The 14015-nt window shown below is 43.3% G+C and overlaps 1 protein-coding gene across 1 annotated transcript in view; it reads left to right on the top strand.

Annotated features, from left to right (window-relative positions):
• LOC124792281 (RUS family member 1) overlaps nt 1-12399 on the top strand; it is a 138278-nt gene extending 125879 nt beyond the window's left edge. Inside the window, exons 8-9 of the mRNA XM_047257927.1 lie at nt 11880-12042; nt 12119-12399. Of these exons, the coding sequence (XP_047113883.1) occupies nt 11880-12042; nt 12119-12225 (270 nt within the window). The 3' untranslated portion in view covers nt 12226-12399. The remainder of the gene's footprint in view (nt 1-11879; nt 12043-12118) is intronic.
• Nucleotides 12400-14015: the final 1616 nt, after the last annotated feature.

The raw sequence follows: 14015 nt of genomic DNA, 5'->3' as shown, positions 1-14015 counted from the left end.
CACTAACACCAACCTATCTGAACTCCAGAGATGGGAACTTGCTCTTCAATATATCCTCTCTTCCCGTTATCCACCAGGCCTCAATCTCCGCTAATTTTAAGTTGCCGCCACTCATACCTCACCTGTCATTCAACAACATCTTTGCCTCTGCACTTCCGCCTCGACTGACATCTCTGCCCAAACTCTTTGCCTCTGTATATGTCTGCTTGTGTCTGCATATGTGTGGATGGATATGTGTGTGTGTGCGAGTGTATACCCGTCCATTTTCCCCCTAAGGTAAGTCTTTCCGCTCCCGGGATTGGAATGACTCCATACCCTCTCCCTTAAAACCCAAGTCCTTTCGTCTCTCCCTCTCCTTCCCTCTTTCCTGATGAGGCAACAGTTGGTTGCGAAAGCTAGAATTTGGTGTGTATGTTTGTGTTTGTTTGTGTGTCTATCGACGTGCCAGTGCTTTCGTTTGGTAAGTCACATCATCTTTGTTTTTTAGATATATTTTTTCCCATGTCGAATGTTTCCTTCAATTGTATTCATATCATTAATTTGAACCCAACAATTACGTTTGTTATTGTCACTGTTGCATTTTGAAATCTTTTCTGTCGTCTTATTTTCTCCTTTTGTTTTTGCCAGTAGTTTCACTTTGTATTCACCCTCTCCTTTTTACTGTTATCTACTATAAAATTTTATCCCGCCTATATATACTCAACAATACGTCACCCACTTCCAAACCATAACCAAAAACATTTTTTTTCCGCTTCCAACACTACCGCTGCTATAAAATCCACCGTTTCTAGTCCACAAACAGTTCCTTTCACCTATTAAACAACCATTTCGTCTGGTTCTGATAACTTTCGCTTTATCTCCATTTCCGTTTTTTGCACACCACTCATAATTTTTAGCCGCTTCCCACGGGTTTTAACGTCATTATTTCTTCGCCAGACAATTGTTAGCATCATTTTCATATTCTGCCACCACAAAACCACTCCTTTTAATACATTTACACGCAGTTTTTTCGAGATTTTCCCGAATTTCTCCATCCTTTAACGTGTTTTGGCGGCAACACAACCACCTAACCTTTGTGCACATCGTTGTCTACCAACCCAAGTTCACCACAGGATCAACATAGCCCAGCTTTAACCAACACTTTTTCGCCTTTTTTCACAACAGATCTCCAGTTACTTTCTCCAGTTATTTTCATTTTCATTTCAACCTCATGTTACACTTTCCACCTTCTAATACCATGTCACCCTCACAACACCCCCACAATGACCCCATTAAGTTTTATTTACATTCCCTCCGCAAACATGCCTTCACCCTAGCGAGATTACGCTCTCATATTTTATTTTCTCAGGCTTGTCTGACATTTGGCATTACCCCCAAAGGACTCACACTTACAGTTCCCATCTCTAGCTGCAACCCTTCTTTCCATCAGTCCCTATACCAGTTCCAAACTGAACAGTCCATTGCCCTCACCCACCTAATCCTTCACCTACACATCAACTCAGCCAATGAACACACCCGTCAACTCCTATCCTTAATAAAAGTCCTCAATCTTTCCTCTCCCACATCCACACTGGCAATTCAGAGTATCCTCCTACAGGCCAACCGCAAATTAGAACAGCATGCCACCCTTCACCTCAAAAAGCTATCCAATCTCCTGGTTTCCCACCTCCGGAAAGGCAACTCACTCACCCTTCACAACCTTTCCAGCAAACCTCAACCTCCTCTCATTGCACACAAACCCAGTCTCTCCCATCTACTCAATCTCCCACTTCCAGCTCCACTCCCTCCAAAACCTCAAAATTCCAATCAGCACAGTCTGGTACCACAACACCCTAATTCAGTAGTTAACCTTTCCTCCAAACCTCTCTCCCAATCCGAAACCTCTGTCCTATCCAAAGGCCTCATCTTCAGCCCCACTCCCAGATTCAACCAAACAGCCCTCGTCAAAGATTTACTGTCCTACACTCATACTCTCTGCTGGAAGTATCACTTTGCCACGAAGAAAAATGATCCTAATCCTACCCCTAATGATCCAACTCGCCAAGACACTATCCAAATTGAACCCTGCCTGGAACAGTTCCGTCCTCTGTCACAGCGGGACCTACATCTACATCTACATCTACATCCATACTCCGCAAGCCACCTGACGGTGTCTGGCGGAGGGTACCTTGAGTACCTCTATCGGTTCTCCCTTCTATTCCAGTCTCGTATTGTTCGTGGAAAGAAGGATTGTTGGTATGCCTCTGTGTGGGCTCTAATCTCTCTGATTTTATCCTCATGGTCTCTTCGCGAGATATATGTAGGAGGGAGCAATATACTGCTTGACTCTTCGGTGAAGGTATGTTCTCAAAACTTTGACAAAAGCCCGTACCGAGCTACTGAGCGTCTCTCCTGCAGAGTCTTCCACTGGAGTTTATCTATCATCTCCGTAACGCTTTCGCGATTACTAAATGATCCTGTAACGAAGCGCGCTGCTCTGCGTTGGATCTTCTCTATATCTTCTATCAACCCTATCTGGTACGGATCCCACACTGCTGAGCAGTATTCAAGCAGTGGGCGAACAAGCATACTGTAACCTACTTCCTTTGTTTTCGGATTGCATTTCCTTAGGATTCTTCCAATGAATCTCAGTCTGGCATCTGCTTTACCGACGATCAACATTATATGATCATTCCATTTTAAATCACTCCTAATGCGTACTCCCAGTTAATTTATGGTATTAACTGCTTCCAGTTGCTGACCTGCTATTTTGTAGCTAAATGATAAAGGATCTATCTTTCTGTGTATTCGCAGCACATTACACTTGTCTACATTGAGATTCAATTGCCATTCACTGCACCATGCGTCAATTCGCTGCAGATCCTCCTGCATTTCAGTACAATTTTCCATTGTTACAACCTCTCGATACACCACAGCAAAAAGCCTCAGTGAACTTCCGATGTCATCCACAAGGTCATTTATGTATATTGTGAATAGCAACGGTTCTATGACACTCCCCTGCGGCACACCTGAAATCACTCTTACTTCGGAAGACTTCTCTCCATTGAGAATGACATGCTGCGTCCTGTTATCTAGGAACTCCTCAATCCAATCACACAATTGGTCTTATAGTCCATATGCTCTTACTTTGTTCATTAAACGACTGTGGGGAACTGTATCGAACGCCTTGCGGAAGTCAAGAAACACGGCATCTACCTGTGAACGCGTGTCTATGGCCCTCTGAGTCTCGTGGACGAATAGCGCGAGCTGGGTTTCACATGACCGTCTTTTTCGAAACCCATGCTGATTCCTACAGAGTAGATTTCTAGTCTCCAGAAAAGTCATTATACTCGAACACAATACGTGTTCCAAAATTCTACAACTGATCGACGTTAGAGATATAGGTCTATAGTTCTGCACATCTGCTCGACATCCCTTCTTGAAAATGGGGATGACCTGTGCCCTTTTCCAATCCTTTGGAACGCTACGCTCTTCTAGAGACCTACGGTACACCGCTGCAAGAAGGGGAGCAAGTTCCTTCGCGTACTCTGTGTAAAATTGAACTGGTATCCCATCAGGTCCAGAGGCCTTTCCTCTTTTGAGCGATTTTAATTGTTTCTCTATCCCTCTGTCGTCTATTTCGATATCTACCATTTTGTCATCTGTGCAACAATCTAGAGAAGGAACTACAGTGCAATCTTCCTCTGTGAAACAACTTTGGAAAAAGACATTTAGTATTTCGGCCTTTCGTCTGTCATCCTCTGTTTCAGTACCATTTTGGTCACAGAGTGTCTGGACATTTTGTTTTGATCCACCTACCGCTTTGACATAAGACCAAAATTTCTTAGGATTTTCCGCCAAGTCAGTACATAGAACTTTACTTTCGAATTCATTGAACGCCTCTCGCATAGCCCTCCTCACAGTACATTTCACTTCGCGTAATTTTTGTTTGTCTGCAAGGCTTTGGCTATGTTTATGTTTGCTGTGAAGTTCCCTTTGCTTCCGCAGCAGTTTTCTAACTCGGTTGTTTTACCACGGTGGCTCTTTTCCATCTCTTACGATCTTGCTTGGCACATACTCATCTAACGCATTATGTACGACAGTTTTGAACTTTGTCCACTGATCCTCAACACTATCTGTACTTGAGACAAAACTTTTGTGTTAAGCCAACAGGTACTCTGAAATCTGCTTTTTGTCACTTTTTCTAAACAGAAAAATCTTCCTACCTTTTTTAATATTCCTATTTACGGCTGAAATCATCGATGCCGTAACCACTTTATGATCGCTGATTCCCTGTTCTGCGTTAACTTTTTCAAATAGTTCGGGTCTGTTTGTCACCAGAAGGTCTAATATGTTATCGCCACGAGTCGGTTCTCTGTTTAACTGCTCAAGGTTGTTTTCAGATAAAGCACTTAAAAAAATTTCACTGGATTCTTTGTCCCTGCCACCCGTTATGAACGTTTGAGTCTCCCAGTCTATATCCGGCAAATTAAAATCTTCACCCAGAACTATAACATGGTGGGGAAATCTACTCGAAATATTTTCCAAATTATCCTTCAGGTGCTCAGCCACAACAGCTGCTGAGCCAGCGGGCCTATAGAGACATCCAATTACCATGTCTGAGTCTGCTTTAACCGTGACCTTCACCCAAATCATTTCACATTTCGGATCTCCGTCAATTTCCTTCGATACTATTGCACTTCTTATCGCTATAAACACGCCTCCCCCTTCACTGTCCAGCCTGTCTCTGCGGTATACATTCCAATCTGAGTTTAGGATTTCATTACTATTTACATCTGGTTTCAGCCAACTTTCTGTCCCTAGTACTATATGAGCGTTGTGACCGTTTATTAATGAGAGCAGTTCTGGGACCTTTCTGTAGACGCTCCTGCAGTTTACTATTAGCACATTAATATTGTTATTCCCTGTTGCATTTTGCCTACTCCTACCTTGCTGCGTCTCAGGAGGCGTCTTGTCGGGCCTAGGGAGGGGATTCTCTAACCTAAAAAACCCCCATGTGCACTCCATACATACTCCGCTACCCTTGTAGCCGCTTCCGGCATGTAGTGCACGCCTGACCTATTCAGTGGGAACCTACATTTCTCCACCCGATAGGGGAGGTCGAGAAATTTGCACTCCAGATCTCCGCAGAATCGTCTGAGCCTCTGGTTTAAGCTTCCCCTCGGCTCCAAACCAGAGGACCGCGATCGGTTCTGGGAATGATACTACAAATAGTTAGCTCTGATTTCACCCCACAAGCGAGGCTTTCCGCCTTCACCAATTCCGCCAACCGCCTGTACGAACTGAGGATGACCTCTGAACCCAGACAGCTGGAGTCATTGGTGCCGACATGAGCAACAATTTGCAGTTGGGTGCACCCAGTGCTCTCTATCGCCACCGGTAGGGCCTCCTCCACATCTCGGATGAGACCCCCAGCAAGCAGACAGAGTGAACACTGGCCTTCTTCCCCGACCTTCCTGCTATTTCCCTAAGGGGCTCCATCACCCGCCTAACGTTGGAGCTCCCAATAACTAATAAACCCCTCCCCCCGTGTGCCTGCTCGGACCTTGCTGAAGGAGCAGCCACATGTCCACTCACAGGCAGAGTGGGCAATGCCACACGGCCAGCCTCCACATTGACCCTCTGCCTCATGCGCCGCGAACGCCGCTGAACCCGCCACTCCCCTTGGGGAGAGGGTGGCCCAACCGCGCCCAGTACACGCGAAGATGTCTCGATAGCAGGGACAGTGGGTGAAGCTTGTAACACCTGGGGTGTACCTTGCGACGCACCAGACTCCCCACTGCCGCTACACTCCGAGGCAGCAGCCTGAAGACGGCTGACCACGGCCCTCAACACGCTCAGCTGTTCGCGAACAGTGGCCTGCTCCTCCTGCATCCGTACACAGCAGTCACACATCCTATCCATCCTAAGGAATCAATTTACTGAAGAGAGTTAATCAACCTTTAACTAGACTGCTAATTCACTAAAGGCGGCTGTTTATTCAAAACTCAAACTTCCTCAAAATCACCCTCTCCAAACCTTCCAGGAATTTCTGACTTCCAGCCTTGCCTCTCAATCCTTCTTAAAAAGCCTTAATCCTACTCCCAACATCACCACTGCTGAAGCCCAGGCTATCCGTGATCTGAAGGCTGACCGGTCCATCGCCATTCTTCCAGCGGACAAGGGTTCCACGACCGTGGTACTTGATCGTCGGGAGTATGTGGCTGAGGGACTGCGTCAGCTTTCAGACAACACCACATACAAAGTTTGCCAAGGTAATCCCATTCCTGATGTCCAGGTGGAGCTTCAAGGAATCCTCAGAACCTTAGGCCCCCTACAAAACCTTTCACCTGACTCCATCAACCTCCTGACCCCACCGACACCCCGCACCCCTACCTTCTACCTTCTTCCTAAAATTCACAAACCCAATCATCCCGGCCCCCTCATTGTAGCTGGTTACCAAGCCCCCACAGAACGTTTCTCTGCCTACGTAGATCAATACATTCAACCCATTACATGCAGTCTCCCATCCTTCATCAAAGACACCAACCACTTTCTCGAACGCCTGGAATCCTTACCCAATCTGTTACCCCCGGAAACCATCCTTGTAACCATTGATGCCAGTTCCTTATACACAAATATCCCGCATGTCCAGGGCCTTGCTGCGATGGAGCACTTCCTTTCACGCCAATAACCATCCACTCTACCTAAAATCTCTTTCCTCATTACCTTAGCCAGCTTCATCCTGACCCACAACTTCTTCACTTTTGAAGACCAGACATACCAACAATTAAAGGGTACAGCCATGGGTACCAGGATGGCCCCTTTGTACGCCAACCTATTCATGGGTCGCTTAGAGGAAGCCTTCTTGGTTACCCAGGCCTGCCAACCCAAAGTTTGGTACAGATTTATTGATGACATCTTCATGATCTGGACTCACAGTGAAGAAGAACTCCAGAATTTCCTCTCCAACCACAACTCCTTTGGTTCCATCAGATTCACCTGGTCCTACTCCAAATCCCATGCCACTTTCCTTGATGTTGACCTCCATCTGTCCAATGGCCAGCTTCACACGTCCGTCCTCATCAAACCCACCAACAAGCAACAGTACCTCCATTATGACAGCTGCCACCCATTCCACATCAAACGGTCCCTTCCCTACAGCCTAGGTCTTCGTGGCAAACGAATCTGCTCCAGCCCGGAATCCCTGAACCATTACACCAACAACCTGACAACAGCTTTTGCATCCTGCAACTACCCTCCCGACCTGGTACAGAAGCAAATAACCAGAGCCACTTCCTCATCCTCTCAAACCCAGAACCTCCCACAGAAGAACCACAAAAGTGCCCCACTTGTGACAGAATACTTTCCGAGACTGGATCAGACTCTGAATGTGGCTCTCCAGCAGGGATACGACTTCCTCAAATCCTGCCCGGAAATGAGATCCATCCTTCATGAAATCCTCCCCACTCCACCAAGAGTGTCTTTCCACCTAACCTTCGTAACCTCTTAGTTCATACCTATGAAATCCCCAAACCACCTTCCCTACCCTCTGGCTCCTAGCCTTGTAACTGCCCCCGGTGTAAAACCTGTCCCATGCACCCTCCCAACACCACCTACTCCAGTCCTGTAACCCGGAAGGTGTACACGATCAAAGGCAGAGCCACGTGTGAAAGCACCCACGTGATCTACCAACTGACCTGCCTACACTGTGACGCATTCTATGTGGGAATGGCCAGCAACAAACTGTCCATTCGCATGAATGGACACAGGCAGACAGTGTTTGTCGGTAATGAGGATCACCCTGTGGCTAAACATGCCTTGGTGCACGGCCAGCACATCTTGGCACAGTGTTACACCGTCTGGGCTATCTGGATACTTCCCACTAACACCAACCTATCCGAACTCCAGAGATGGGAACTTGCTCTTCAATATATCCTCTCTTCCCGTTATCCACCAGGCCTCAATCTCCGCTAATTTCAAGTTGCCGCCACTCATACCTCACCTGTCATTCAACAACATCTTTGTCGCTGCACTTCCGCCTCGACTGACATCTCTGCCCAAACTCTTTGCCTCTGTATATGTCTGCTTGTGTCTGTATATGTGTGGATGGATATGTGTGTGTGTGCGAGTGTATACCCGTCCTTTTTCCCCCTAAGGTAAGTCTTTCCGCTCCCGGGATTGGAATGACTCCTTACCCTCTCCCTTAAAACCCACTTCCTTTCGTCTTTCCCTCTCCTTCCCTCTTTCCTGATGAGGCAACAGTTTGTTGCGAAAGCTTGAATTTTGTGTGTATGTATGTGTCTGTTTGTGTTTCTATCGACCTGCCAGCGCTTTCGTATGGTAAGTCACATCATCTTTGTTTTTAAATATATTTTTCCCACGTGGAATGTTTCCAAATATAGCCAACAGTAGTATCAGAAAATGTTTGCTGGCACTAGTGTCATCCCTCATATTCAAGCACATGTCAGCGGCCAATGAGTGCATCACATCTTAAATAAGAAATAGTTTTAATATATACACGGAATCTGTTCATTCAGACATGTCTGAAAGAATAGCCATTATGAATTAAGACACAAATGTATTACAGACATCAGCTGCGAGCCGGCATTAATTGGGGAAAGCTGAATATTTGTGCCAGACTGGGATTCAAACCTGTGTCTTCTACTTACTAGGCAGACGCCATGACCACTGAGCCAACTGCATGGACTATCCTAGCACACCTCCTACCAGATCCAAATTCACAACTTATCCACACACTACTAATGTAGTTCCCCTTACCCAGTATCCTTATTACTTGTGGCATTTTGCCGATTCCCATAATAATTCAAGCCTGGTGTGCATCTGCTCTGCAGAGGTCATTGTCTGTCTCACCGAAATTATACGAGGGCCGTTCAGAAAGTAACCTCCGGTTGATTTAAAAAAATACACCAAGTTAAATAAAAATATTTTAATATATACATCTTACAACTACATCTTTGCACTTTTTTTCTACATAGTCTCCATAGCGATTGAGGCACTTATCGTATCTCTTCACAAGCTTTGAAATTCCTTCTGCATAAAAATCACCCGCTTGTGCCTGGAGCCAGCCTGTGACCGCATCTTTGAGCTCTTCGTCGTCATCAAACCGCTGTGACCCGAGCCATTTCTTCAAATGCATGAAGAGGTGATAATCACTTGGCGCCAGGTCTGGGCTGTAAGGTGGATGGTTGATAACGTCCCACTTGAAGGACTCAAGAAGGGCCGTTGTTCTGCGAGCAGAGTGAGGACGGGCATTATCGTGCAAAAAAACGATACCGGAAGTCAGCATACCACGGCGTTTGTTCTGTATAGCCCGTCGTAACTTTTTTATTGTTTCACAGTACACGTCTTGATTAATGGTCGTACCACGTTCCATGAATTCAACCAACAACACCCCTTTGGCATCCCAAAACACCGTTGCCATCAGTTTTCTGGCAGAAAAATCTTGTGAGGCTTTTCTTGGTTTGGTAGGCAAATTTGAATGTGCCCACATCTTTGATTGTTCTTTCGTCTCAGGGTTCACGTACTTAATCCAGGTTTCGTCACTGGTCACGATTCTGTTTAACAATGGTTCTCCTTCGTCCTCATAACGTGACAGAAAGTCTAATGCAGAGGCCATTCTTTAAGTTTTGTGGTGGTCGGTAAGAATTTTGGGCACCCATTGTGCACAGAACTTATGGTAACCCAATCTTGCTGTCACTATCTCGTACAAGAGAGTCTTAGAAATCTGTGGAAAACCAGTAGACAACTCCGACATTGAGAAACGTCGATTTTCACGAACTTTTGCATCAACTGTCTGAACGAGTTCGTCAGTCACCAGTGATGGTCTACCACTCCTCTCTTCATCATGAACGTTTTCTCGTCCACTTTTAAATAAACGTACCCATTCACGGACAACTCCTTCACTCATAACTCTTGGTCCGTACACGGCACAAAGCTCACGATGAATAGCTGCTGCAGAATATCCTTTGGCTGTAAAAAACCTTATGACAGCACGCACTTCACATTTGGCGGGGTTTTCTATTGCAGCACACATTTCAAACTGCCACAAAAACTAAACTAGCGCAGGTACGACGTTCACTCGACCACGGCTTGATGCCGACTGACCTGTTGAGTGCGTGAACGCACAGATGGCGTCGCTACTCCCCCCACAACCCGCACTGTGACCAATCGGAGGTTACTTTCTGAACCGCCCTCGTATATACACTTTTATGACATCACCTCCCAAAAGCCATGTGTCAGGCAGTGAGATCTTGTCTTGGTACCACAATAAGGTTTATTGACAGACACACAAACAAGACTGGAAACTTTGCTAGTTTTTTGATGAATTCTTTTTAGAATTAGACTTGTAGCGCAGTGCGTTCAACCAGCTCATGGTAGCCACACAATCAGATGTTGATAACATTTCAAAGTGGTGCAGAGATTGGAAAATTGCTTTAAATGTTCAAAAATGTAATATTATATTATTTCTCAAAATACAGAAATATAGTATACAGTGACAACAACACCAGTAACTGGAATCTGCTAACCCATACAAATACCTGGGTGTAACAGTTTATGGCGATATGAAACAATATGATCACATATGCATAGTCATAGGTAAAGCAGGTGACACCTCCGTTCGTTGGTGGGCTAATGGGAAAATGCAGTCTGTCTATGAAGGCATTGCTTCTGTTACACATCCTAGAATATTGCTCATCTGTGCAAAGGTCCAGACAAAACAGGACTAATAGGGAGTGCTGAACATATACAAAGAAATGAAGCATGAATGGTCACATGTTAGTTTGTCCCATGGGAGAGTTGTTGTTGTTGTTGTTGTTGTTGTGGTGGTCTTCAGTCCTGAGACTGGTTTGATGCAGCTCTCCATGCTACTCTATCCTGTGCAAGCCCCTTCATCTCCCAGTACCTACTGCAACCTACAACCTTCTGAATCTGCTTAGTGTATTCATCTCTTGGTCTCCCTCTACGATTTTTACCCTCCACGCTGCCCTCCAATGCTAAATTTGTGATCCCTTGATGCCTCAAAACATGTCCTACCAACCGATCCCTTCTTCTAGTCAAGTTGTGCCACAAACTTCTCTTCTCCCCAATCCTATTCAATACCTCCTCATTAGTTACGTGATCTACCCACCTTATCTTCAGCATTCTTCTGTAGCACCACATTTCGAAAGCTTCTATTCCCTTCTTGTCCATACTAGTTATCGTCCATGTTTCACTTCCATACATGGCTACACTCCATACAAATACTTTCAGAAACGACTTCCTGACACTTAAATCTATATTCGATGTTAACAAATTTCTCTTCTTCAGAAACGATTTCCTTACCATTGCCAGTCTACATTTTATATCCTCTCTACTTCGACCATCATCAGTTATTTTACTCCCTCAATAGCAAAACTCCTTTACTACTTTAAGTGTCTCATTTCCTAATCTAATTCCCCATTTCCTAATCTAATTCCCTCAGCATCACCCGATTTAATTTGACTACATTCCATTATCCTCGTTTTGCTTTTGTTGATGTTCATCTTACATCCTCCTTTCAAGACACTGTCCATTCCATTCAACTGCTCTTCCAAGTCCTTTGCTGTCTCTGACAGAATTACAATGTCATCGGCGAACCTCAAAGTTTTTACTTCTTCTCCGTGGGAGAGTGTCGTAATGAAAATGAAAATGCAGAGAAATCTGAACTTTAGACTTGTCTAGGTAGACGTTGTCTATCTACCATGCTCTTCACATTTTTTTTTTTTTTTTTTTTTTTTTTTTTTTTTTTTTTTTTTTTTTAAAAATAGGTATTTACAATGGTACTGATGTTCATTACTTCCATTTTAGTGAGATTTTGTACATCAGCATTAAGTTTTCTCTGTTTAACTTCTGTACAGCCTCCTCATGGAATGATTCCCAGAAAGAATAAAAGGCCACTTGGTTACCTCTTTACTTTACCTAATGCTGATTCACATCAGTTCACTACAGCAGCCATTGAGAAGCTTAATGAAGCCCATAGTGAAAAATTTTCCCAATTTTTAAAAGCACTTCATGCTTCAGGTAAGTGCATAATACAATTATCTCGCTACAGGTATAGAAAAATTTTCAGTTCCTAATTTCCATTGTTTGTGCGCAGGCTGGACCACAACTAACCACCACTTGATTGTAGATGAATGGAGAGTGCAGTGGACAAATAGCAAGAATAATGAAACTATTTGGGATAAATCCTCTAAAGATGACTGAAATTAAAAATTAAATAAGCAAAGGACAAAGAAATAATGTGTTTGTTTCTTTTTTAATAATGTTACACTTAGTTTTTACCTTATTTTTGGAAGTTTTAAATCTTACTGCAGTTTTGCCTGTGAATTATGTAAAACTCTTTCTTCTTAGCACAAGATACTTTAATTCCAGAAGTTATCCATGCCTGATCATTATTTCTGTTCAATTTTGCTCTTATTTGTTTTACAGGAAAACAAGACACAAAGTGCTGTAGAAATACGTTCAAGAAAGAGACAAATTTTCTAGCTACCCTGTCTGTTTTATAAATTTCTCTCCAGCATCTTTCCAGTAATTTCTCTCTCAACACTATGACGGTCACTGTTTGTGATTCTGTGAAACACTTACTACCATTATTGGAGAATCCTCCAGTCTGTCATTTAAAAAAGCAAAACTCATGTACTGTAGTAGTGTGAGGTTCATTCTCTGCATTGTGTCTTATGTCATTCTCATATAATTAAGTTTATTGGCCAAACTATTACCTACACCCTCTACTATTATCAGATATTCTTGTAAAAGATCCTTAACAAAGAGCTTAAGGGAACATGAGTGAGCCTTGTGTTTGGCTGAAAACACCAGTTACCTCGTAATCACTTCCCACAGAGTTCTGAATCAGTTCTGTATAAGACTTCTGTCCAGAATGCCAAAAATATTGTGCACATTGCAGTTTGCTACCTCAAGGCTGCAAAATTTTTGAACACTATGCACATTTGACACTGCAGGAGTCCAGTACTTTGCTTGTTTCACCGTAGTAATCACTATGTGAAAATGGTACCTGTTCTTTCAGACATGTCTGAAATATCAACAGGGACAGCTGAAAATATGTGCCCTGACCGGGACTCGAACTCGGGATCTTGTATTTATTTATTTATTTATTTAGCATCCAATAGATCACACATGTGATATAGGATTTGTCATTTGATTACACGTAACACATAACAACACATACACATAATAAATTGACAAACATATACAAACAGCAAACAAATTACATACACATAGTACATAAGTAGTGTACAAGAACTTATTACCCAAAAAACAAAAGTACGTGCTCACGATAAACAATTTTAGATAATGAACTATGCCTTATACACAAAACGTGTTACGGATATACACAAAACGTATTACGGATATTTAACAGATTTTTCCTAAGTATCATAATTACAAAGTTGAAAACATCATTAAATTAGTCTGAATTTTTAAAAAATAAGTAGGCTACAGGTTTCAATCCACAGTCTGAGACAGGTATTCATTTACACTGTAGTAGCATTTTTCCATCAAGTATTTTTTTACTTCATGCTTGAAATTATTTTTGCCTTTCAATTCTTTAATTTGAGATGGAAGTGCATTTAAAAGCTTTATTCCTATGTGGCTAACATGTTTCTGACTTCTAGTTTTTGCTACATAGGGAATGTGGAAGTCTTTACAATGCCTTGTATTGTGATCATGGTAGCTTGAGTTGGTTTGGAGATCGCAGTTATTTTTACTTATCATTTCCAGGCATTTAAAAATATATATTTATGGTATTGTAAGTATCTTTAGTTGTCTGAATAAGGGTCTACAGTGAGTTTGTGGTGGGCTGTGTGTCATGATACGAATAGCTCTTTTTTTGCATAATAAAAATGTCATTTAGTCTTGACCTGGTTTTTCCCCAAAAACTTATGCCATAGCTTGCAACTGATTGGAAATAACTGAAATACACTGCTCTAATACATTCTTTGCTGCATACCTTGGATATTATTCTTAAGGCAGAACAT

The sequence above is a fragment of the Schistocerca piceifrons genome, chromosome 1, assembly GCF_021461385.2.
Source record: "Schistocerca piceifrons isolate TAMUIC-IGC-003096 chromosome 1, iqSchPice1.1, whole genome shotgun sequence".
NCBI lineage: Eukaryota > Metazoa > Arthropoda > Insecta > Orthoptera > Acrididae > Schistocerca > Schistocerca piceifrons.
Note: the sequence above shows the minus strand (reverse complement) of the source record. Positions and strands in the feature narration are given on the sequence as shown.